Source organism: Andrographis paniculata, unplaced genomic scaffold (genome assembly GCF_009805555.1).
Source record: "Andrographis paniculata isolate CXL003 unplaced genomic scaffold, ASM980555v1 Contig73END, whole genome shotgun sequence".
Lineage (NCBI taxonomy): Eukaryota > Viridiplantae > Streptophyta > Magnoliopsida > Lamiales > Acanthaceae > Andrographis > Andrographis paniculata.
In genome coordinates this window covers 102,362-128,588 of record NW_026137610.1, presented here as the reverse complement: position 1 = coordinate 128,588, position 26,227 = coordinate 102,362, and the positions used below count along the sequence as shown (strand labels likewise).

General features: G+C 42.0%; 4 protein-coding genes, 1 long non-coding RNA gene and 1 pseudogene across 5 annotated transcripts; 2 read left to right on the top strand and 4 right to left on the bottom strand.

Annotated features, from left to right (window-relative positions):
- The first annotated feature begins 42 nt into the window (after positions 1–42).
- On the top strand, positions 43–2,454 carry LOC127265441 (uncharacterized). Its single transcript, XM_051295223.1, has one exon. The coding sequence runs from the start codon at positions 438–440 to the stop codon at positions 1,779–1,781; it is 1,344 nt and encodes a 447-aa protein (XP_051151180.1). The 5' UTR covers positions 43–437; the 3' UTR covers positions 1,782–2,454.
- Positions 2,455–5,264: 2,810 nt separating this feature from the next.
- LOC127265436 (cellulose synthase A catalytic subunit 1 [UDP-forming]) lies at positions 5,265–12,215 on the top strand. The gene is made up of 14 exons (XM_051295220.1): positions 5,265–5,577; positions 6,202–6,397; positions 6,504–6,685; positions 7,334–7,454; positions 7,542–7,728; positions 8,077–8,343; positions 8,448–8,793; positions 8,968–9,105; positions 9,187–9,312; positions 9,732–9,944; positions 10,039–10,303; positions 10,453–10,649; positions 10,788–11,138; positions 11,251–12,215. The coding sequence occupies exons 1-14, from the start codon at positions 5,497–5,499 to the stop codon at positions 11,836–11,838; spliced, it is 3,258 nt and encodes a 1,085-aa protein (XP_051151177.1). The 5' UTR covers positions 5,265–5,496; the 3' UTR covers positions 11,839–12,215.
- Positions 12,216–12,627: 412 nt separating this feature from the next.
- Positions 12,628–15,449, bottom strand: LOC127265439 (adenine nucleotide transporter BT1, chloroplastic/mitochondrial). Its single transcript, XM_051295222.1, has 3 exons — positions 14,633–15,449; positions 13,523–13,684; positions 12,628–13,429 (listed from the first exon to the last, which is right to left on the bottom strand). The coding sequence occupies exons 1-3, from the start codon at positions 15,149–15,151 to the stop codon at positions 12,956–12,958; spliced, it is 1,155 nt and encodes a 384-aa protein (XP_051151179.1). The 5' UTR covers positions 15,152–15,449; the 3' UTR covers positions 12,628–12,955.
- A 660-nt stretch (positions 15,450–16,109) lies between these two features.
- On the bottom strand, positions 16,110–19,831 carry LOC127265440 (uncharacterized). The gene is made up of 2 exons (XR_007841960.1): positions 19,394–19,831; positions 16,110–16,754 (listed from the first exon to the last, which is right to left on the bottom strand). It is a non-coding gene; the product is annotated as an uncharacterized LOC127265440 (long non-coding RNA).
- LOC127265437 (probable sugar phosphate/phosphate translocator At4g32390) lies at positions 17,660–19,345 on the bottom strand. Its single transcript, XM_051295221.1, has one exon. The coding sequence runs from the start codon at positions 19,178–19,180 to the stop codon at positions 18,092–18,094; it is 1,089 nt and encodes a 362-aa protein (XP_051151178.1). The 5' UTR covers positions 19,181–19,345; the 3' UTR covers positions 17,660–18,091.
- Positions 19,832–20,695: 864 nt separating the features above from the next.
- On the bottom strand, positions 20,696–25,190 carry LOC127265438 (DEAD-box ATP-dependent RNA helicase 15-like; annotated as a pseudogene).
- Between the last annotated feature and the right edge of the window lie 1,037 nt (positions 25,191–26,227).

Here is a 26,227-nt window from a genome sequence, read left to right as displayed (position 1 = left end):
CAAATTATATCAATCATTTGTTGTTTGTTTTTTTTTGTTGAGTGTATTGAATAAACCTTCACAAATTTTATTAAATATGTCAATCATTCTATTCTATCGGACTATCGGAGCGTTTATTGAATAAAGTTTCAAATAGACAGCAACAGGCAGTTGAGAAGGAAAGACAAAAGCGTGCTTGAGTTGAAGGTTAGCGTGCAATACTGCTACAATATTACCTTCCCCATTTCTCGACATTCCCAAGCTCAGGGGCGACCGGCGGCGGCGTGGTCTTTGAAGTACTATCACTTGCCTAATTTATTTCTATGTAATCTCTCTCTCACCCGTCAGCCTCTCCTCCACCTCGTCGCACCCAACCTGTTCGATGAAATGCCTGCGTAACTTCCGACTTGGGTCGCCGATATTCAATGTGCGGTAAAGCGAGGCGAGCTTGAATTGGAATGACGCGTAATCTCATCCGAAGTTTTCTATTTGGAGCAAACCACTTGGCAGTCAGAGGCAATAATGAAGTGAAGCGTGTGATGAGGTTTGCGCATCGGAACTCACATGGAGAAGAATCGCCTGAAGAAGAAGAACAAGAAGAAGAAGGACAGGGGGTTTTACCTTCTGAATGGTACGCCACTGCCTTGTCAAAGATGAAGAAATGGAGCCACTCCATGAAAGATTTGGACTTGGTTGGTGGGAGGCTTGTGAACATCCATAACCATTCAAGAATTTTCGATGCTCAATTGGAGCACAAAATGCATACGTATAAGAGCACTGCTAGGGTCCTCATAGGGCATCCATCAGTGCTGGAAACAACCAGGCAGACCTTGATTGCTTCCAATCCACATTATTCCACCTTCCAGCTTTTCAACAGACACCACCAAAGGGAGGCACTAACTGTGAGTTCCTTGACTAGAGTATCCGACATTTTGAACATCTCTGCCCAGCAAAGGAAGATCGTGAGGCATACAATCTGCCCGCAGGTCACACAACATAGCGTGTGGACCGGTGCACTGGTGGAGATACTATGTGGATTGAAGTCCGATGTTGAAGTTTTGATTGGCCATAAACCAAGCAAGGAGATGAGACTCGCTCAACAAATTCTTGTCGGTTGTCTCAACTTACTCGAACCTTGTGTGTCTTACGACCCTGAGAAAAGTTCATGGATGCGCCTTGCGCCCACAAGGGATGTGAATAGTAATACTAATAATAATACTAACAATTCCGCTGATTCTCCAAAATGGGAAGATGTTCTTGAAATGTCAGTCGATCTTATCAACTGCCTGAGTGAGGAGACGCACTTAACTGTCCCTGTTTTGAAGCTGGAGGCGATGAAAGAGGGGCTGTATCAGATTCGGGATGTTGTGATTGACAAGAAGAAGATGGGATACAAGGAGGCTCGATACCAAGAACACTTGGTGCAGAAGAAGCTTTCCAAGACATTAGGCCATTCATCTCGGTGCTTGTTCACGCTTCTGGTGTACTATCTGTATGGCACTGTTAAGGATATTGATGTAGAGGTTCGCGGTGGCCTGCAGGTGGTGGGTAGTGGAAACAGGTCATGCTTGCACATGGGGAAGATCTTGACGGTGGATGAGGAGAAAGTGGTGTGGAACGGGGTGAGGCAATTGGATAGGGCTCTAAGGCTGTTTAAATTTGTTTGGGAGAGTGCAGGGATGAAGGGGGATTTGGAGCTGCGAGGTCATTTGTGGCATGTTGGAGGAGGACAGGGGGGCAGCAGCAGGTCATTTACATACAGAGGGAACATCTATTTCTTACATGCGATGGGATGGGATTGATTGATTAATCTCTAGCTTAGCTCACTCAGCTACCTTCAACTTCAACTGCATGCATGGCTTGTATTTGTCAAAGATTACATTCAAACTTTCATAGATCTTCGACTTCTGCTCTTCTTCACCTCCAACACAAGGCAAGCAAAAGGAGAATGCGGAGGGCTCGGTCGGTTACAGCCACCCCTTTGCCTTCCAGTAGCGAGAGATCTTCGACTTCTGCTCCACTTCTTCACCTTGATTGATGTCAAAGAAGGTTCCTTGGCACCGCACCTTAAATCTTCAATGTAGACCACTGACGACGACGAAGACGATGATTATTCATTATTTGCTTCCGTACCTGTTACTGTGCTTCTCCCTTTTCTTCTTCGCATCCCTTTTGGTTTTTATCCGTTTCTCTCCCTGAAAAATTCAATCGGCATTTCAGCATATACTGTATATGCTTATGCAACTCCCATTCTGCAGATGACTGAAGTTCCTGATCCGAGAGTCATGATGATCATCTCCTATTCCCCACCCAATTCTATTGTAGCTGTCCTGTTGTTGTCTATCAAATGGGAATATGATTTGCGCTATTCATTGACTTAATAGTAATGATTGGCTTGTTGAGGATATATCATGAGTTGTCCTAATCAATGCATTCGCGGGCAGCACTTTTCTTGTTTATCACATGTGCATTCTGAAATTTGGGACTTTCTTCGTTCGAATTTAATTTACGCATGCATGCATTTATATATATATATATATATATATGTTAATATGTGTATACACAGCAAGCTAAGGCCTTAGGGTACAAATATACACACACGTATAGTGTTAGTATGGTATAATTGGTTCTGGCTTCTAAAGAATTAATTAATGTGGCAGTAGTTTGATAGAATTAGTGTTTTTTCATTTTTCATGAAGGCATGGAGAGTGACGATGAAATAAGAAGAGTGCCGGAGATAGTAGGAGAAGGTGTGTCCAGTACCGTTGGCCTTCAGGCGGCGGTTCTATGACTAGGAGGAGAGCCAGAGGATGAAGCCGGCGGCTGATGATAACTCCAAATAATAGCATATATGTGGGACAATATTCAACATTTGTCCCCTCGATATGATAATCTCGAAAATACACGCAGTATTCAAACCCAATACCGACACTATGACTCTAGTACCATATTAAGAAGGGATTCTTAGCAACGTGGACAATATTCAACAATGTAAATCTAAAAGAAGTCTGCTTGATGACAATGATGTGTAGGTTTTAGTGTTAGCTAGTGCTAGTGTTTGTGCCTGGGTCAGGGTCAGGGTCAGGTGCTATGCTGAGTTATTATTAGGCGGGCCTGCACTGCAGGGGTGGGTTTTGTTCTCAAAATGTCATCTACTTACTAATGCTTCAATGAGATGAGATAGCTATTACTGACCGACGACCATGCACCTAGCTAACTACGAATTGGTGCTTAATTGTGTTTGCACACTGTGAATTAATTAATTGGTGCAGATATTGAAGAACACGACGGCAGAAGGGAGGAAGTAAATTTTGGCATTGGCAGGACTGAAGATGAACCAGTGGCACTGGCACTGACACTGACTGACTCAACTGATTGGTTATTCTTCATTGCAATTTGCACATTCGTCATCCATGCATGTCCAAGAACGTATCTGGATTCCAGTAGTGATGAGCTGAGGTGTGCGTGCGTGCGAGTGGGAGATTAGGGTAGAGATAGACGGTCCACAGGCTAGGCAGGGAGAGGGAGAAAGAGAGAGGCAGTAGAGACTTGTGTAATTGTGTTGTACTGTGAGGTGGTGGTGTTTCTGTTTAGTCTCTTGGCTTTAGCCTTGCCCTGCCTTGCCTTGTAGCATCAAGTAAACGAAACGAGATACTAGTATATGGAAGGGATTGGGATTGGGATTGCCCAACCAACCACTCGTAACTAACATAATAAATAATGAGAGATAAATCATCATGTCAATCTGAATTAGTCTCCCAAAACCGGCCAGGCCAGGCCAGACAGTTAGGCTGTAACAATCCCAATCCCGATTAAAAATAACATTGATTACGTTGCTTCTACCAACTGAATTTTAATAATAATATGGTAATAATGCATCACAATGCACAAAGTAGGGCTGGGAAAGGAGCGACATGAAAATTCCCCATTGTTCTTTACTCCAGTCCAGGTATATAGAGAGAGGTCTATAATAGATATGGGGGAGAGAGAGAGAGAGAGAGAAAAAAAGTATATAACGAAAAGAAAAGCTTAAGGTAGATGCACCGACAGGCATTATTACTGTTAGAGAGGGTCAGTAGCCGTCGGTGGGGTGGGGGCAACCGGCTGCATCCGGTGCGCGTGAGAGAGAGAACAAGAGTATGACGTACGCAATAATAATAATAATAATAATAATAATAACAATAATAATAATGCAATTTTCATTACAGGCTGTTGGCAGCTAGCGAGCGAGCGACTACATACATACATACATAATACATCACCCATATTATGCATATGCCTATGAATAAGGAGGGAACCAAAGCTCCATTTTATCACCGCCATTAGTTAAATGGCCCTCACACCTTCTATAACTATAACAATAACATATATAACTATAACAATAACATATAGGTATGTTTCTTTACCTAAAATTTTCTATATTTTACGTTTTTAAAAAAAAACATATTTTTTTTTCACAAAATATTTTATCAAACATTATTTTAATACCAAACTTAAATAACATTTTATCAAACTTATCAAAAGAAATATACCTATAGGTTCCATGTTATAAAATAATAATAATAATAATAAAAACTATTGTTAGTATTAGTGTTATTATCATTATTATGCAGGACGATATTGATAACACGCTTTCCATTATATACGCAGGCAGACAAACCACTGAATTGTGTACTTAAAAACAATGCCCGTCCCTCTGTCTGTCTAGGGAAGGAAGGGAGGAGGGAGGGAGAGAATCCTAAATATAAAGGCAATTAAAATATCAGCCGGGAAACAATAATGAGCGAGCAAACATACATACAGATATTCCCTCCGTTCGGTTCCTTTCCTTGATGTTGTTTTGTGACAAAGGCGATTAAAACAATACTACAATACAAAGCCCAAACCAAACTAAAATCAAACCTGTCTTTCCTTTTTTTTTTTTTTTTTTTTATGTTATTATTATTATTATTTTTTTAAAACTCATAACTTGTATTAGATGTTATTATTGTTTTGAGAATAATGGTGATTCCTACCGATCAATTTAAATTAGGCAGTACCATTTATACTTCTATATACATATACACTTTTTATTTTCTGCCAACAACAGCAAATCAACCAATTATTACTCACTCATTATTGTGGTCAGGGTTTTATATTTTGACAGAAAACGAATGAGTTGAGCACCGGCAACTGGTTCGGTGGGTCAACAAACAAAAGAAAAGAACCCACAAGTAAAAACACATACAGCCTGTCAATAATAAAATAAAGCCCGGTAAAATGCTATGCTTCATTTATATTAGCTATAGCTAGCACACACTCAACTCAAGGCCAAGGGGCGGCAGGCAGGCATATCATATGGGTACGGCAGATTGATTCATTGACTCTGGCCGAGGATCCATCCATCGATCGATCGATCGATACGTAGGCTCGCTCTGCTCTTCCTCCTCTTCTTCTCATGTCCATCCCCATCCCCAGACACCTCTTCTACTTTTACTAATTCCCGGTGCTCCCAGTATTTGCGATTGAGTTTATCAAATGGAGGCGAATGCGGGAATGGTGGCTGGATCGCACAAGCGGAATGAGCTTGTGAGAATCCGCCATGATTCTGATAGTGCGGTATGTGCCTTTTGTTTCTCTCAACATGCATTTCGTGTGGCTGCTTTTATCTGTACCTGTGCCTCTTGGATCTGAATAGTCTGCAACTGATTTGGCCCGGATCTTTTAGATCTGATCTGTGTGTCTTCGGTTCTAGTAGTGTGGTTGCTCAAGCCTCATTTAGTTCGGCTCGATGCGTAAGCATTAAGAATGGGTGCTTGCTATTTTTTATTTTTACCCCCACTTTGTTCTTGTTGTGTTGTTCTTTGGAATTCAGAATCACACACCATAGATGATACTCACTTTTAGTTTTCCTTGAGATCAGGTAATGCTAACCTGAAGTTGCAAGTTCTAAGATGGATTTTGGCTGTCTCTTTACTGTCGCGCCGTATCTGATTCATGTCTCTATAAGAAAGCATTCTATTTACCCATTCCTGATCTTCTGCTGAAATTGTACCTTTTGTCCTCTTACCATCGCATACTTAACTCTTAATATATGATCCTCATTTGATTGGGATGCCAATGATTTCGATGTAGTTTATTTGTCATCATAACCTCTAGAGCCTCATGACAACAATTTGGGAGTCTTTGTATTGTTTTGCCTGAGATTCTCCATTGATTGTTATGTACATGTTTGTGATGTAGCCAAAGCCGCTGAAGAATCTAAATGGTCAGATATGCCAGATTTGTGGAGATACTGTTGGAGTGGCAGCAAATGGTGATGTCTTTGTTGCTTGCAATGAATGTGCCTTCCCTGTTTGCCGTGCCTGTTATGAATATGAGCGGAAAGATGGAAATCAGTCGTGCCCACAGTGTAAGACTAGGTACAAGAGACACAAAGGTTAGTCTATTTTCCATTTACCCAACCCCCCTTCAAATTCTTTTGTATTGTTTCATCCCTGAATCGTTGTGTGGAAGCAAATTATTTATGTTCATGCATATCTTAGGGAGTCCAAGAGTAGATGGTGATGATGATGAAGATGACATTGATGACTTGGAGAATGAGTTCAATTATTCACAGGGAAAACTTAAAGCTAGATCTCCATGGCAGGGCGATGATGCTGAGCTATCTGCCTCTTCCAGACGTGAATCTCAGCAACCAATTCCTCTCCTTACCCATGGACAGCCAGTAAGCTGTGAATACATTTTTTTTATGGATATTTTTTCATTCTTAAATACAAAACATACTCCACAGTTGTAATTGGCAGTATCAAGTCTTCAGAGATGCTTAAGTTGTTATTTTGAAATTGCCTGTATCATCTGCTGCCCTGGCACTATCGTGCAGAATTTCCAGCCATTACATTTGCTGATACATTTTGATGGCTCATCTTAGTGATCTAGATGCATCCTGTTCATCTCTGTTCCTTTTATTCCTGTTCATGTCCAAAGAAACCTTTAGGGGTGTGTTTGTTTGAAGGATTTTGGAGGATTTCTACTATTCATCCAATTTTTTCCCCCCAAAAACATCACATCAAACACCTATTTTTCATTTTTTATATTATATTAAAAATCAATTTTACATTCAAAACATCACATCAAACCCTATTTATATCACATCATACAACTATTCAAATTCAAAATTTTTACTATTCAAATCCCAATCCAAAATCCAAATCCCCAAACAAACACACCCTAGATAAACCTGCTATCTGATAACAGAATAATACTACTTATCAAATGACTATTTGGTAGAGCATATTGTGACAGATTTCAATGCATTTGCTTTTGTTGTATGTGATTATACTTATATATATACCATCTTAAAAATGAATGGTAGGTTTCTGGTGAGATTGTACCTCCGTCTATACAGGACACACATTCTGTCAGAAGTACCTCAGGACCTTTGGGTCCTGGAGACCGCATTCACTCGCTTCCCTATGTTGACCCACGGCAGCCAGGTAGTAGCTGCTGTATATCTATTTGGCAATATTTACCCTATCTTCGTATTAGGCAAACAATTTATGAATTGTCTTTTGTTGATGCAGTTCCTGTGAGAATAGTTGACCCTTCTAAAGACCTGAATTCGTACGGTCTTGGTAGTGTTGATTGGAAGGAGAGGGTTGAAGGTTGGAAACTGAAACAGGAGAAAAATATGGTGCAAATGAATAGCAAATACAGTGAAGGGAAAGGAGATAATGAAGGCACTGGGTCGAATGGAGAAGAGCTTCAAATGTAAGCTGATAGTCTAAATATACATGAAGCTTGATAAAAGAGTTGATCAGATATTTAGTTATTTTGTACATAGGGAATATAACTCCTTTTCCATGACTAGACTACCATTTCTGCTAGAATATTACATTTGGTCTTCTGCTCATTTGGTTTCCTAGTTGGCCCAATGGTTGAAGTGCTTTTGAATATTATTTCAAAGTTTTGTATCAATGCTTAATACCCTCCAATAATTCATGCATCTTTTACTCAAGGAATTTACAGCATATCATTGCGTTTAGGGATGTCTATCATAAGCGCTGTTTTAAAATGCACATCTTATCGGATACTAATAGCTTGTTTTGGTAATAACAGGGCTGATGATGCTCGACAACCTTTGAGCCGTGTTGTGCCTATTCCTTCTTCGCATCTTACTCCATATCGTGTTGTAATCATTCTCCGATTGATCATCTTGGGATTTTTTTTGCAATATCGTTGTACTCATCCTGTGAAGGATGCTTATCCATTGTGGCTTACATCAGTTATCTGTGAGGTTTGGTTTGCCTTGTCTTGGCTTCTGGATCAGTTTCCAAAATGGTACCCTGTTAACCGAGAGACCTATCTTGATAGGCTTGCATTGAGGTTAGGCAAATGTTTAGTTCTTAACGTGAAGCTTCATTATTGACTTATTTGGATCTTTGAGCTACATTATTTATGTCTTAACATTTTGTTTTGTCTGTACTCAGATATGACAGGGAGGGCGAACCATCCCAGTTAGCGCCTGTTGATGTGTTTGTGAGTACAGTGGATCCCATGAAAGAGCCACCGCTCATAACTGCAAACACTGTGTTGTCCATCCTGGCTGTGGATTATCCGGTTGACAAGGTCTCATGCTATGTTTCGGACGATGGTGCTGCAATGCTGACCTTTGAAGCCCTTTCTGAAACTGCAGAGTTTGCCAGGAAATGGGTACCATTCTGCAAGAAGCACAATATTGAACCTAGGGCTCCTGAGTTTTATTTTGCACAGAAGATAGATTATCTGAAGGACAAAATCCAACCTTCCTTTGTGAAAGAGCGGAGAGCAATGAAGGTAGGTTACAACATTACTAGTTATTAAGCTTCAATTAATTATAGTTGTCTGTTGACCTGGTAGTTTACCTTTTCCCAAATCTGAACACCAAGTACAGTTTGCCAGTAAATTCAGTTGAGTTGGAAACAATTGAAATTTGGAATATAATTGTATTTCAAATATATTTTCCTGCAGAGAGAATATGAAGAATTTAAGGTACGGATAAATGCTCTTGTTGCAAAGGCTCAAAAGATGCCTGAAGAAGGATGGACAATGCAAGATGGAACTTCATGGCCTGGGAACAACACAAGAGATCACCCTGGGATGATACAGGTGCTGTTTCTTGTCTCTCTTCCCCCTCAATGTATGCATGTGTGTGTGTTATAATCTTCTTTTACTTCCACTTGGTTGCAGGTCTTTCTGGGCCACAGTGGGGGCCTTGATACTGACGGAAATGAGCTACCTCGACTGGTATATGTTTCTCGTGAAAAGCGACCTGGATTCCAGCATCACAAAAAGGCTGGAGCTATGAATGCCTTGGTAAGTGATTCCTGTTCCATGAACCAATGGCATCTTAGTAGTCCTTAGCTAACATAGTTGATAAGAGTGTTTTTTAGCAATTTCGAGTAAGTTGGATTTACTGAAGAATTTGCAAATGAGAATGGAATTTGCTATGCTATCTTCTCAACAAAATACAACCTTTTTTTCTCAAGAGAAAGTGGAAGCTGTTTAGTTTGCTAGATTCTACTAATGGCACATTCTATTGCCCTCTGCGTGTTAGTTATTGGCATCACACAACAATAGTACATTTATACAGAATGTTAAACGGGTACAAGTATATGAATGATATATCATATCTTGACTGGTTCTTTAGATCCAGATAAATACAAAGTGATGAATTGGTTTTCATATTACCGGGTTTTTACCCTAACCTTTCTATTTTTTTTCCAAATTTTCAGATTCGTGTCTCTGCTGTCCTAACAAATGGAGCATATCTTTTGAATGTTGATTGCGATCACTACTTCAATAATAGCAAAGCTCTTAAAGAAGCCATGTGCTTTATGATGGATCCTGCATTTGGAAGGAAGACTTGTTATGTTCAGTTCCCCCAGCGTTTTGATGGCATTGACTTGCATGATAGATATGCGAATCGCAACATTGTCTTTTTCGATGTGGGTGCTCTTCTCACCTTTTCTCAGCACTAACTATATCTTGATGTGATTTATGTGATGCACATTGCTGATGTTGTAAATTTATTTTCTTCAGATCAACTTGAAAGGCTTGGATGGTCTTCAGGGTCCTGTCTATGTAGGAACTGGGTGTTGCTTTAACAGGCAAGCCCTATATGGCTATGATCCAGTTCTGACTGAAGAGGATTTGCAACCAAACATTATTGTTAAAAGCTGTTGTGGGACAAGGAAAAAGGGTAGGAGTGCAAACAAAAAGTACAATGATAAGAAGCGTGCAGTCAAAAGGACTGAGTCAACAATCCCAATCTTTAATTCGGAGGATATAGAGGATGGAATAGAAGGTAGATTCTAATATCACTTCCTAGAACTCTTATATATAATTTGAAACTGATATGTTGTTTCTATGCGCCCTTTTCTTTGTAATGCTTCCTATTATGCTTTAACACATGTGCAATGTTCTAAGTGAGATTTTGCATATTTCGACTGGCAGGATACGATGAAGAAAAATCCCTGATTATGTCTCAAAAGAGCTTGGAAAAGAGATTTGGTCAATCTCCCGTCTTCATTGCAGCGACCTTTATGGAACAAGGAGGTATTCCACCATCAACAAATCCTGCTACTCTTTTGAAAGAAGCAATCCATGTCATTAGCTGTGGGTACGAGGATAAGACCGAGTGGGGCAAAGAGGTAATTTTTACTTTCTTTTCATCTATTCGTTCTTTTCAATGCATTCCTATGGAGTCTAGAATGTATGTATATGTCCTTCTATATTAGTAAATTTACTTGCTGAAACTGAATTGTGCCTAAATGAATTATTTGATACAGATTGGGTGGATATATGGGTCTGTCACTGAAGATATTTTAACTGGGTTCAAGATGCACGCCCGAGGATGGATTTCAATTTATTGTATGCCACCTCGCCCGGCGTTCAAAGGGTCTGCTCCAATCAATCTTTCAGATCGTCTGAACCAGGTTCTTCGGTGGGCTCTTGGATCCATTGAAATTCTTCTAAGTAGGCATTGTCCTATATGGTATGGGTACAACGGGAGACTGCAGCTCCTGGAGAGACTCGCGTACATCAACACCATTGTTTATCCGCTCACCTCAATTCCTTTGATTGCATATTGTGTGCTTCCTGCAATATGTCTTCTCACGAACAAATTTATCATTCCTGAGGTATGCATAGCGACGCTCCTTTTTACCATTCAAGGAAGTTTTTTGGATGCAGCATCCATCCTTTCGGCGACTCCCTGTCTGTTGGGTTCCTAATTCCTCCTGTCTTTTGCAGATAAGCAACTTTGCTAGCATGTGGTTTATCCTTCTCTTCGTCTCTATCTTTGCAACTGGCATACTGGAAATGAGGTGGGGAGGTGTGACCGTGGAGGACTGGTGGAGGAATGAACAATTCTGGGTCATTGGTGGAACATCAGCTCATCTGTTTGCCGTCTTCCAAGGTCTCCTGAAGGTGCTTGCTGGCATCGACACCAATTTCACCGTCACGTCAAAAGCATCAGACGATGATGGGGACTTTGCAGAGCTCTACGTGTTCAAATGGACATCCCTGCTGATCCCTCCCACCACGGTGCTCATAGTGAACTTGGTGGGGGTGGTGGCGGGCGTTTCGTATGCAATCAACAGCGGGTACCAGGCTTGGGGCCCTCTGTTTGGGAAACTGTTTTTTGCTATATGGGTCATTGTTCACCTGTATCCATTCCTCAAAGGTTTGATGGGGCGCCAGAATCGCACTCCAACGATCGTCATTGTGTGGTCGATCCTCCTGGCATCCATCTTTTCCCTGCTCTGGGTCCGGATTGATCCCTTTACCTCGAGTGCAACGAGGAGAGCTGCTCAAGGTCAGTGTGGCGTCAACTGCTAACAGGGAGGAGGAGAGGAGAGGAGAGGAGAATCCATGTTTTGCAGCAGCAGCATTGATGCATTGATGTGTGTGTATATAGACAGACAGAGACAGACAGACAGACAGGAAGGAAGGAGAAGTTGGGGCCGATACTGTTATTTTTCTCTACCTAATTAATTTCATATAGTAGGTGGGGGTGCAATGGATAAAGACACTCTCAAAGGGGGGGCTATCTGTCTTCAGACGGTGTTATATATATATATGTGTGTGTGTGTGTGTATGTTGAGACTGCTATTTCGTCTTGATCTGTTTGTTTTTGCTTGTATGTGTGTCTATGTATGTATGTATGTATACTATCACACTGTTCCAGAAGCAGTACCTGTTGGAAGTTTTTGTTCTGTGCTGTGCTGTAGTGCAATGTAGTGAGATGAATGAATCTTGTTGTCTGGCCTGGGTGGTGGTGTGTAACTGTGTATGATAGGAAGATGGCAAGCCACATTTGAACATCTATCCGCTCCATCCAGTCCAGGATCGATTGATTTCAATCACGCGACTACCCACCAAGTGGACTAGTCAGTCAGTCAGCCATCCAGTCCAGGATCGATTGATTTCAACAGTCTTATTTGAAGCATTGGTAGGGGAAGGGAAGGTAAGGGATTATTTATCAGCAACCCAAACAGCAGCAGCACAGGGGCGAACCAACCAACCAACCTACGAGGAACTGAGAGAGAGAGAGAGCAGAAGTTGATTGTGAATCCATTCCAAGTCCTCTAACCTCTCTCTGACTGAGCGCTTACAAAACCACATTATTGACACCCAAGAAACCTTTTTTAAATTAATTAAAAATCACATGCGTGAAGTAGTAGCAGCAGCAGCAGAGAGAGGCAGACAGATATTCTCATCCTCTACCAAAAAGCTTCAATGTCCGCCACCCACGCAAAATTTCAACAATAAAAACAGAAGAAGAAAGCCATGCATCCATGGCTGCTTAGTCAGTCAATGCCAAATGGAGTATTGTCTTGTGTCAGCTTGACCTCTAGTGTCTCGGCTCATCCGTCTCTAGCAGAAAGAAAGACAAACCCGTACGTAGGTAGGTGCCTGCCTGCATTCACTTTCTACCAAAATTTTATTCATTCATTCACTCATCGTCTTCTTTCTCAACCAAAATTCGCTTGCATGCTTCGTAACACATGAAGGATATGCCCGCAGCAGGCACTAGCTTCAAACAGCTCGGCCCAAGCCCTTTGTACAATCCCGGTATCCCTTCCTGCTCGAGTATGCTTGCAAGGGCATGAAGCACGTTCCTGTAAACCTGCCTCCCACTCACAGCCCCGACCTGCATGTGCTTACGAGCCACTTCAAGAGGAAATGTCGCACTGCTGGAGATGGCACCAGCTGCAGATCCAATCAAGAGTGTTTCTATATTCCCAATTCTTTCCTGCTTGAACAGTTTCCTGTACATCTTTCGCAGCGTGTCATACGCACAATAGTTTGTTGCAGCATATGGAATTACCCCAATAAGACTAGGAGTAAGACCTCTGTACAACTCTCCCATACCACCCTCTTGCAATATTTTCACGAATGCATCCAGCATCCCATCATAAACTCCTCTCTGCATCACAGAAAGGAAATCACCCAAGCATTGATAGTTGATACAACTTATTCAAATTCACTGCAAAATGTATGGATGGCTGGGGACACCTACCTGTATCGTCAATCGGGTCTTGACTAACTCAAGGGGGTATGTTACCAACGTCGAGCTGACACCAGCACAAGCTCCAGCAACCAATGAAGGGGGAATAGGCAATTTGGATTGTTCACCAGGTTTTGGTGACAGATGCTTGTTCACAGTGTCATAAGCAAATAACTGTGTAAGCAACCAAACAGAGCTTTTAAGAAATGGTAAGGAGTGGAGGGCGTAAAGAAGAATTAGATTAGCCTAAAAATGTTATGTTAGGCCCCCTTTGGCATTTCATGGATAAGGAGCAGTGTTCAGTACTTCAAGAATGCAACAATGAAGTGAAAAGCTTTCTCTCTCATGCGCTTACTTCTTTATTTCCAGATGGCGTATATATAATTTATAGTACATCCTCTTTTTGGTCAGGAAGTATAAGAACAAGGAGTAGAATCACAAACAAGAAAACTTAAGATAAATCATTAAAGCACTGCTATACTGCCTCTCCACACTACTTGGAATTCTTTTCCCTCTCTCCATGTAAGGTGTCAAAACAGTGACATAAAGGTGGCGTTTACACATTCCAACTCCCACCAGCCAGAAAAACTGGTAAAAAAGAAAAAGAGACGCATTCATAAATTCAAACATTAACTAACAAAATAAAACCACACACAAGATCAGGGATGCAAAAAGAATAGCCTCATGGAGAGTTCCGGTGTAACACATGCACCACAACCTACTACATGGTCACTGGGATCTTTGGAGTTTGGACATCCAATATCCTCATATCATGATAAATCACATGACCATACCAGGATGCTCCAAATAGAAGACATGTGCCCGCATTTACGTGCAAATGTTTTTACAGAACATTCTGAATGTCAGCTAGCATATATATAATTCTCATATAATTGATCACAAATAATAGCAACAACAACAATAAGAAGAAGAACAGCAATAACTAAGCAGCCAAGTCTAATAGAAACGCAAAGATAGAAGCATAAAATCAGCAGGCCAAAGCAGTGAAGATATATATATATATATATATACATATATGCACAGAAGTCATGAATGATAACCAAAACGATAGATGAGAGCCCAGACAAGGTTAGCATAACTAGGGCAGGGCATTCCTTTTACCTCTATGGCTTTGCTGGGTGCAACTCGAATCACATTAACCAAATTTCCCCTAAACAATCCCCTCCACCCCTCAGTGTTCATAATGTTCTGGAACACTTCTGCAGTGGAATGCCCACTGCTTCCCACCATCAAATGTGTCCTAATTGTTTCCAATGGAGCCACTGCCGTCCTTGACACGGCTCCTGCAATCCCGCCGCTAATCAGCCTTCTCAAAGAAGGATTTGAAATCTTAATCTTAATCTTAATCCCACTTTTCTTCTTATTCAGCGCCCCAGCTTCCTCGTCCAGCCCCAAAACCTTGAATCCCTCGGGCAGTGAAATATACTTGACAAGCAAATCAGCGTACGGCAATTTGAATCCGCCATTCTCATTGTTTCCCATTTGACTGACAGACGCAAACAAGCCGCCACCGGGATAAACGTTGCCATCTTGGAGATTCCACTGGAGCCCCAAATTAGAATTTGATAAAATCCCATCGTTCTTAAATTCCAAAGATTGCATTTTTCCTGCCCTACCCATGATTCGAAGAGATCGCCGACAACCAAACCCAAGCAGCTGTGTGTGCTGATTTCTCCGCCTTGTCTCTAAACCAAACCCCTTGATTTCTCCGCCGCTGCCTGTCTTGTCCCTCTTGATAAACAGAGGGAGCGAAGGAGTTAATGATAGTTTTGGGGACGTCGGCAAAGAAAGTAACCTAATACGGTAGGTGACGGATTCTGTTTCCAAGAAGACAGATCCGCTACAAGAAATTTTTTTAAGAAAAGAAAATGTAAAATAATAATAATAATAATAATAATAATAATAATAGTATAGGTCGGACTAGAAATGATGGTCTGGAGACGAGCGGCGTCGTCGTCGTCGTCGGAGGAGATATCGAAAAGAGAAGGGAAACGCCTATTGCTATTGGCCCTCGGGGAAGGCAAGGAAATGCAAGGCCAGGGCAGCCTGCCAGCCCAGTTGGAGCCTGGAGGAGGGAGAGAGAGAGAGAGAGAGGATGGATGGCTTGCGTTGGCTGCTCATTTAACTGAACTAATGGAATGGAATAAATAGTCCAGTGGGCGCATTCCACTGTTACTTATTATTGTATTATTTATTATTTAAAATAATATACCAATTTTATTTGTATCCAAAACAGTTATATGCTGATTTTTGATTTAATCAATATTAACAAGCGTCGTATTATCATAATACTATAAAATAAATAATTACATAATATAATTCATAGAATATATAACAATACAATCTACAGCATATTGAACTTGATTCAACTAAGAGCGTCCCCTCCTTTTATATATGCTTATGCCTGCCTAATGAGACGTGGCATCTTATCTCTAGAGCAACATTGCCATACATTTATACGAAAATTAATATTCGTCTATGACAGTATGGTATCGCTGTTGAGACTTTTAAACTTTTCATTAACCGAATCTATTTTAGTTTTGCGGAAAGGAAACTGAAAACCCAATTCAAATTCATGTTGGTTAACGCTATCTGCACTCGGGAAATACCGGACCGGACTGGACTGGACTTTACTACCAAATATCCAATGCCAATACCACTGTAATCTGTAATCTAATCTAATCTAATCTAATAGTAGAGTATAATCTAATCTGCATTGCCACTCCCCCGATGCCCCGCACAAATTTCTTCAATTAGGCCTGCCTGTCCCCATATTGTCATTCATTCTGAGCCCAAATGTAAAAGTTTAGGGCATGGATGGTGCTACTGCTAGTTCACACCAAGCCAAGCCAAGCCTGCCTGCCCGCCAGCCAAGGCCCAATTTTCGTCTGAGTCGAGTTTGTAGAGCATTCATGATAGCAAGAGTCAAGGGTGCATTTCATTTCCATCAAGATTTTTCAAGTGGCTTATTTGACTCGCCTTCTTTCTGTATGGGGGTAGGTAAGGTTTTACACTCTAGACTCAAGAGTGTAGTAATAACATAGTGTCAGCTTAATAAGCTCAGCTCAGCTAAGGTGGTCGTAGGTCCCTTCAGTCCTGCTGCCGCTGGTGGGATTGAAGAAGACATTTTTGTATTTGCTTGCTTGCTTGCACGCACATGGACCCACCCACCATCACCAACCGCGATACTCTCGATCCTCAACCTCAACTTCCTTCCTGAATCCTGATCACAACACACCGCCTAGTCTATTAATTTATAACTTATTAATGTAATGCTGTTATTTTGATGGTACTAGTAATAAATAATAATACAAGGATCAATAAGCCAAGCCGCTCCAGTGCCACTAAAAATGCACTCCGGATGGGATGGGATGGTGATGGTGAGATCTGAGTGGTTCTTTTTTTCAGTCAAGTTATTGGGCCACTGGGTGGGGTGGGGTGGGTTGGCGGTTGGGTTATGTGGGTTTCAATGTCCAAGTTAGGTCAGGGGAGGAGCAGCAGCAGAAGAAGAAACAGCACCACTATTACAACTACTACTACAACGACAACAACAACAGTTGAAAAGGTCGCCACCACTCTCCTGCCCTCTCCCAGTCCCAACCGACTCATCAGCTCAAAGCCTAAAACAAATTCGCAATCCATATAATAGATTAAGGGATAGATAGCAGCCCCATGATCATGACGACATCTTCCTTCAAAGTCAACGAGAGAGAGAGAGAGAGAGAGAGAGAGAGAGAGAGAGAGAGAGAGAGAATCAAGAAGATTGATTGATTCAAGCCTCAATAACAAACATGCACGCTCAAATCCGCTGCTGCCTATCCACTCAAGCTCTCATTTAATTCAATTGATAGAATAGAGAATCCATCCATCCCCTGCCTGCCTGCCTGCCTGCCTCAAAAGTAGTAGCGGGCCAGTGTTAGTGTTGCATACATGCAATGTTCAATTCTGCATCTCTTCTCTTCTCTTCTGTGCGCACTCCTCACTCCTCACCACCTCCTCTACATAACATAACATAACAAAACATAAACATATCCTTGCATAAATCCACTGCCTTCCCTTCCCTTCCCTTCCTTTAAAAACCAACAAAATAAATCCTCCTGACACAATGTAACAAGTGCAATCCTCAAATGCCCACAGTCGATCAGGAGAAATAAACAAATAAATAAATGTATACAAAGAGAGGAGGAGCGTGTAAAACAGGAGTGTGATGCGATGGTAATGTAATGTAACAGGGAGAAGAAGAAACTGGAGGATCCAAATGCAATGGGCGCAGTGCTAATTTTGACTCCTAATGATGATAACAGTAGTATTACATAATGTGATGCTGCGAGCAAGAAATGAGGATCTCGGTCAGAAAGAAACATCAAGGATAGCAGGCAGTAAATGAATCTGCTGCACCCATCGCCGCAGCACCCCGAGATCCAGCACCGTACACCAATGTCAACCCCAACCAAAACCCAGATTTCCTCCTGGCCTTTATTATTACTGTTACTATAAGTATTATTATTATCATAATTATTTTTGTTCCAATTGAGACTGGGAACCTGACCTGATCTCTAGTTACGATTGGGCGTCTCCCTTCCTCCCCATTCCAATTCCAATTCCAATTCCATCCCCACCTTCCCTTTCCCTTGCCTCCAACATCTTCCCCGATTCCTCCTCATCCGAAGGCTGTGATGATTTCTTCTGTGCTTCCTTAGCCTTCAGAGCTTGCAGCTTGGTGTGATTATAATAGGCAACGCCCAGGAACGCCAATCCGTACCCGAACAAGTTCAACGGCGTCACCGTATCCTTGATCACGGACCAGGAAAACGCAATCAAGAGCCAATCTTTGACCACACCGGCGACGTTCATGGTCAGAGCAGAAGTCTTCCCCACCAACAAGAACACCGCCAGGTTCAAGGCGAAGGCGCAGAGGGAGTTGGTCCCGAAAATGGCGAGATCGAACTGAACCCCCGCGATCTGCTGCTTCAAGACGGGGTACTCCACGAGCAGCCACGGAATGGAGAGAAACGCCAGGCAGCTCGGGGCCACGTAGTAGAGCGAGGTGATGGGGTTGAGACTGATCCCTTTGGATGTCAGCAAAATCTGAATCATGACCAGCCTGGTGGCCTCGAAGGCGACCGCGCCGAGTTGCAGGAAGACCCCCCAAGAGTCGTACTTGGCCTCGCCGTAGGCCGCGATGGCCACCCCGAGCGAGATGGCCATCATGTTGGACATGGTGTTGGCCTTGTAGCTGTCCTTCCCGAGGAGGATCCCGATGGAGTAGACAGCGACGGGCATGAGGGCCTTGAGCATTTGGATGAAGGAGACGGAGAGGTAGATGTAGGCGGAGTTGGAGAGCCAGAGGGAGAGGGAGTAGAGGGCGCCGATGGGGACGACGGAGGAGAGGTAGACGCGGCGGGTGAGGGCGGCGGGCTCGACGAGCCGGAAGATGCGGACGGCGGCGAAGGCGAGGGAGGAGCAGAAGGCCATGTGGATCATGGTGAGGGAGATGGGGAAGGGCCAGTTGTAGAGCTTCTTGTCGAGGATGTACTTGTTGTAGACGATGACGGTGAAGGAGAGAAAGATCCAGATGGCGACGTAGGCATAGGAGAGGAGGATCTTCTTGAGCACCCCATCGGAGAGCGCTCCCCCGGCTTGGCCCATTTGGAATTCGGAGGAGGAGGGAATGGGAGAGTACAGCAAGTACGGCGGCGGGATCTGTGCTTTGCTTTGCTTGGGCGAAGAAGAAGAAGAAGAAGGAAGAGGGGGAGGGGTCGTACTCGTGGCGTGCACCGCCGCGAGGGAGAGGGATGTACGGGCTGGTGCTGGGACTGACCACCGATGCTTATTATATAAAAAAACTACAAGTAGACTTACCTGTACTGGGCACCCGGGCAGCCGGGTCAGGTCAACCGTGTTGGTGAGTGAGGTTTTCAAAGTTTGGAGACCTGGGCTGGCTGCGGGCAGGGGCAGATTTGAGATTTGGCAGAGGGAGGGAGGGAGGGGGGTGAGACGGTGAGAGCTGGGAACTAATTAACTAATTAGAGAGCAAGTACCGGTTAGGTTAGTGAGCATGTGCACCGCGCACACTATACTTGAAGAGAGGGCGGATGGATGGATATACAATACAGCTCATTGATTGTTAATGGTTGCACAGGCAGGGAAGCTTGAAGGCAGACATGGGGCAGACGTTATTATATTTGAATGTTAAGATGGATCGATGGGACTTGGTTGGTAAGATGAGCTTCCTCATATATATATATATATATATATATATAGAGAGAGAGAGAGAGAGAGGGAGAGGGGAGGGGGAGGAGGGAGTTGTGGTTTGCCCCTTTGGATCTGTCTACCTCTCTCTCTGTCGTGACCGCCATGACTACTACTTCAGCTTGTTGGAAGAAGAAAGAAGAAAATGAAGATACTAGTTCATGTGTTGGGTGCAAGTGTGACCATAGCACGAGATCCATGCCCAAATGTGTCTCTTTCCTTCCTCTCTTCCTACGCATGCATATCTATTGTGGGTGTGGGTGTGTGGGGGTGTGCGGTTTATTATAGACAAAGAGGAGGAAGAAGATATAGATAATGAATGGAAGGCCGAGAGGAGAGGAGAGGATGTGCTGTGTGCTGTTCCCAATCCCCATCCTCCTATAATCTCATCTGGTTTGGCTCACAAATACTAAATATCTCAAGAAAGCTGGCTGGCTGGCTTCTCCTGCTGCCCTGCCATCTCCCAGCTCCCCATTCTCATGCCCGCCCCACTCAGTCCATGACCATGTCCATCAGGCTGCTTGCTTGCTATAATAAGTACATATCCATTCACCCATTTCTTCTTCTTCTTCTTCTTCTGTTGTTCTCCCTCCCTTCCTACTACTTCCCACGCAGTAGTCTGTCCATCCATCCTCTAGTTCCAGTCACAAATGCATTCCACTGCTCCAGGCTTCCATTAGGCAGGCAGGCACGCATATTTCATACACAAGGAGTTGAGTAGTAGCTGCCGCCAACTGTGCCTAATCCAGCTAACTGCTCCTTCTCACCTGACCTGACATCATCACTCAAACTACTCAATCTCAAGCATTTTCACCAAATCATCATCCTCCTCTACTCTCAATTTGATCCCAATATTGATGAGACTTGCAACTGCAACTGCATAAGATAATCCACAGTACCAGCCAGCATCGATGATTCCAATATGGTTCTGGTATGGTTCTTATATATGATGCCCATTGACTACTGCAATGTGCTCTCTACTAAAATGGGGTATAAACACAAAGCCAGTTAGTTGCAAGATATAAGCTCTTGTGAAGTGCCGCTGATGATACAAATAGGGTGTGAAAAGGGAAGTAATAGCAGGGAGAAAAAGCACAGGTAGTAGCAGCACTAGCATGAAGATCACCACCCATGATATAAAACCAAAAGAAACAAAAAAACTGGAGCAACTCCTCCTCTTGCTCTCCGGTCTTTCTTCAAATGAATGATCTAGGATGGCACTGCATATATCAACACAATGGGCGTAAGCAATCACCATAAGGATCAAGACTAAAGGGAATTGCATAGATCCAAAAAAAAATAAAAATAACTCAATACAAAAGACAAGGCAGCTACTAGTCTGGAAATTGAATTAGATTTATGCTAGCAACAACGTATTAGCATCAGAGCAGAACAAAATACAAACTACACCAGTAAACATTTAAACTTTACTGGAGAAAAAACTGTAATTCATGCATGTGCTTTAGAGGAAAATAGAGCAACCTCAGCCGTCACAAAGGAGCCCGCATAGAAACCACAAGTTTCATGTAAACATATATATAATCGGCATTCACAAATTTGAAGAACGAAAATGGCCCTGGTACTTTATACAAGAGCACTTAAATAACCATCATATACAGCAGGGACTAAAACCAGAATCAACTCATATTCATATGCACTCACTCATGATCTTAACAGGCACATGCAATACCACCTCATAAAGAGCCTGCATACAAACTTACTGTAGGTGGATGTATCAATCTGCTCAGGAAGCTCTTTAATATCGACTTCAAACCTCTCCTGAACCTGCAAAGCAAAGAGGAAATATCATAGAAACATGTAGAGCATCAGAAGGCAACAATCTGCATTTCGCAAACGCAATGAATTTACCAAACCTGATTAAGCATATCTGAATCTGATGCAGAAGAAACAAATGTGATTGCAAGTCCTTTGGTGCCGAATCTTCCAGCTCTGCCAACCTAAAACATGGATGATAAAAAATTGGATAATAAAATCAAGTAATTACTTGATCATCAATCATCACCCACCCTTTACATCAAATTACCAAAATGCAATGAGAAAGCTTACCCGATGAAGATAAGTGTCTGCAGAGTCCGGCATATCATAGTTAATCACAATGTTAAATCTCTCAATGTCAATTCCTCTGCCAACCAAATCTGTTGCAACTAGGATCCTTTTATGTCCCTCCTTGAATCCCTTGTACTGCGTCAACCTTCAGTGCAAGATACAGTACATCAGACACAAGATAATAGCTCATTCTTCTTACTTGGAAAAGAAACTACACACAAAAAGTCAAGTGTCTGCCAAAATCTACATGATTCCATTCCTTCGTAGCAACAAGCACTCAGTGTAGATTCCCAATATCTGACACTATGATCAGGCTAACAGTTTGCATGGAACATTTGTGCATCCTTACAAAATTCACTGTCTGTGCCCGTCCTGTCAATGGAATAATAAACACACATTTAACAGAAATGACCAACTAACCTTTCTTATTGGGACATGCCAGAGTGAATGCAAATGGATGGAAAATTACACTCCACGAGCAACCTGTTCAGCTCAGTAGCTCTACTGACACTTTTGACAAAGATAACCACTTGATTAAAATCCAATGCATCAAGTAGATCATTCAGCTTCCGATTTTTCTCCAGCTCAGTCAATTTGATGTAGTGCTGTCATGAGTGTACATCAAGTAATCAAAATTTAGCTTAACGGATAAAAGGACCAATAAAGGGAACAAGAATGCCACAATCAAACCTGCACAAGCCCATGAAGGGTTAGCTTGGCCTCATCATCAACATAAATTTCCATAGGCTGAAAGGAAGAAATATCACAGTAAAGCATATTAGGAGCCTTCTGAAGCTATTTTTTATCCAGTATGAAATGATTTGACTGGCCACAAGGACCACTTGGAGTTCAGGTCCAGCTGTATCATCTCATTGAAGCACTTTAACCAACCAACAACCCTTACATCTGAAATTAAAATTAAAATGACAAAAGTGACAGCTTAGAAGACCAGACCACCACCACCACCCCCACCCCCCTAAACTGACATCTTAGAAAGCCAGACCCCCCTCCCTTGAACCACTCTCCCATAAAAAGACGAAAAATAACATAAATACTGGACAGTAAGAACTCAAACAGCTTCATATGCTTGCCTACTGAATCTTTCAAATGAACCACCATTATTCTCAGCTGGATTGGTAACTAACATGGCAGGCACACTGCGGATCAACCACTTGTATAGTGTTGTTGCTTGCGAAATTCTGGAATAATGAAACATGGAAGACTTCGAAAATTCAAGAACTGGCCACAGAACATTACATCTTGCATAAATTTCTATTTCTTGCAGACCGGTCGAATCTCCTTGCTAAGTGTAGCCGAAAACATCATAACTTGCTTGTCATGTGGAGTCATCTTGAAAATCTCTTGAACATCTCTTCTCATATCTGATCCCACAGACAACTTGTGAGCATGGATGACATAGGGTTCATATGCCATGCAACAACGGATAATTTGGAACACTTACCAAGAGCTTCAAGCATTTTGTCACACTCATCCAAAATAAAATGCCTCACATTTCTTAATGAGAAGTCCTTTCTCTTGTCAGAGCAAGTATTCTTCCAGGTGTACCAACAACAATGTGAGGACACTCATTCTTTAGAAGTTCTTTGTGAATTTTTATGTTTACACCGCCATAGAAAACAGCAACTTTCACCTCTTATAAATATGTGCTAAACCTTTCAAATTCGTGACAAATCTGCAGAAGAGACAGCCATTCAGACACATTTAACTAGAGGACTAACAGATCAACAGTTGCAGTAGGTAACAAAAGACTGAGATATCGTGAGGCTGTAAGAAGCAATTTATCAAGTATATAGTGGTGTCTGGTCGCAATACATACCTGGTAAGCTAATCCCCTTGTATGACATAGAACCAGGGCAGCAACTTGCCCCGATATAGGTTCAATCTGCTGAAGTGTTGAAAGAACAAACACAGCTGTTTTCCCCATACCAGATTTTGCTTGGCAGATAACATCCATTCCCAGAATAGCTTGAGGAATGCACTCATGCTGAACTGGTGAAGAACCAAAGAAATTTGATCCAAGAAACCCTCAATTTCAATTAAAAAAGGTTTTACCATTGAACTCTCCAGGGTAGAGTGGTAACAGCGATTTACATGAGAATAGTAAGAACCCTAACTGCTGTCAGTCACAATCACGAGTATTTTTTGATAAACATAAACAGAATAGATGGATTTTGCCAACTTATAGAGCCAAAACAGAAATACGTGGTTTACCATGATTAGAGAGAAACACATGCCTGTAATATATAAAACTGTTTATTTTGTTTTCAAAGAGGATATATGATACCAGGTCATTGGCTCTTAACAAATAATATAATTATTTTCATCCAGTAAATGAACCATGGAATGAGCTATAAGACATGATAACGAATTGAGCTCATAAAATAACTGCAATTGTCTTGCTTTCAGATGGATGTTCAAATCCAGAGTCCACAATAGCTCGAAGAAGCTCTGGCTTTAAACGGAAGTCTCTGAATCCTGAACTGTGGATCCCAACATAACCCCTGCACCCAAATGATATCAATCCGTTTAGTTATTGCCTGCCACAAAGAACTACTCTCCCTACTCTCCGTATCAGTACAGTTTTTTTATATGCAAGCACGATTCATGAATATTAAAGTAACAAACAGTTAACTATAATAAGCATCACAATTGAACATCTCAGTCGACGGGCGGCTTCAATACTGTGTTTAAACATATGCAGGTCACAAAATAGAATTAAAAGGTAGTTAGAACTAGTGGATCTACTTAGAACGACGAAAAAACGTGATGCATATGCCACACTGTTCCCAGGTGAGTAACCAGTGTAAGGAGCAAATTGGAGAAATAAATGGAAAATTTATTACTTCTCGACAGCCTCGCTGTTAACCTTGGCACCGACTGAATCGGGGGCTTTCTCGTCTTCTTCCTCGTAGTCAAGAAGCTCCTCTTCATACGCATCACTGTCCTTCACCTCAGCCATTTGTTTACTGCTGGAATGGATCCGCGAACAAGAGTCAAGCCAGCCTCGGAGTGGCTGACAAATTAAGGCGTTAAAAAGTTGGAGGCGTTGAATTTTACGATCCTGAATAATTGGAAGTCTGTAACGGATTAGGGTTCGGCTGCTGGTTAGGTGAAATAAGAATGAAGAAAGTTGGGGAGGGGAGAGTTGTGGCAGGGATCGGGATTTGCGACAGGGATAGGGATAGGGTTTCCAACGGGACGGGACGAGACGAAGAGCGAGAGGAGCCGCTTCCGGGAGGGTAAAAACACAATCAGTTTTCAGTCCTTATATCACAATTATTATCGCTTCTGGTTCATCAAAAAAATTCTATTAATTTTGATCCAATTAAAACCAAATTTACCAATTTCAGCCCTGACGGGAACTAAATACGTGTATATTAGCTTAAATATGACTGTGTCGAAGGATTTAAAAGAGTGACTAACAATTCAGACAGTCAATACTCCACACAGTATTGTCAACACAATCATTTACTATTTATATTATCGTATTTTAAATTATGTTCACGATTCCCATACATATGTATATTATTTATAAAAATTAAGTAAAATTTTATATCATACAATTAAATAAAAAAATTATTTATATAATTAACAAGGCCAATGCTTAGAACCTTTGTTTGGAAGATTATATTGTTCAGTGAAGCAAGGATCACAGTTTTCTGATTTAAAGAAAAACCTTCCAATTTATGGAAGGCCTTGTAGCAGTTGCTAAGAACTTCACCCTGGTGATGTTCGGATTTTGGAGGCAATTGATGTCCCACAGCTGAGCTGCATCATCTCTATGATTGTGCGTCTCTGTCTTGTCTTTCCTCAGAAGGGTGTGATAGAATGAAGCTTCTGGGAGTGACCTTGTTTTGTTACTTGGGATGACAATCTCATTCCCCCAAGCAAGAGAAGTTGGTATCCCATGGAATATGCAGCTGGAGAAGTCAAACAGCTCTTCCGTGGAGGTGGAGTTCGACACTACACTACACTACACTCGGCAATGACCTGAACTACTAAAACCGGCACCTTGTAATTATAGTCAATATCCAAATATAGTGGCAAGAAAAAGGGGGGAGTTGAAGGGGAGAGATTGAAGCATGCATTGCGTATAGCAGCACCCTGAGGAAGGAGTTCGGGAAAGTCACAACTTGGTGTCCTCCGCCACTCAACCCTCCAAAACTACATCAGCAGCAGTATGTATACAAACAATTATAATCTTAAAGGCTCTCTGCCTGTCTCTTCATCTTGGTCCATGCATCTTCTAAATATTGCCCATTAATGAATTTATATCCCCCCTAATTTGAGTTTAATTTTACAAGAATAAACAGTTAGCATCTGTGCTATCAGTTAGTTCATGACGATTTATATAAA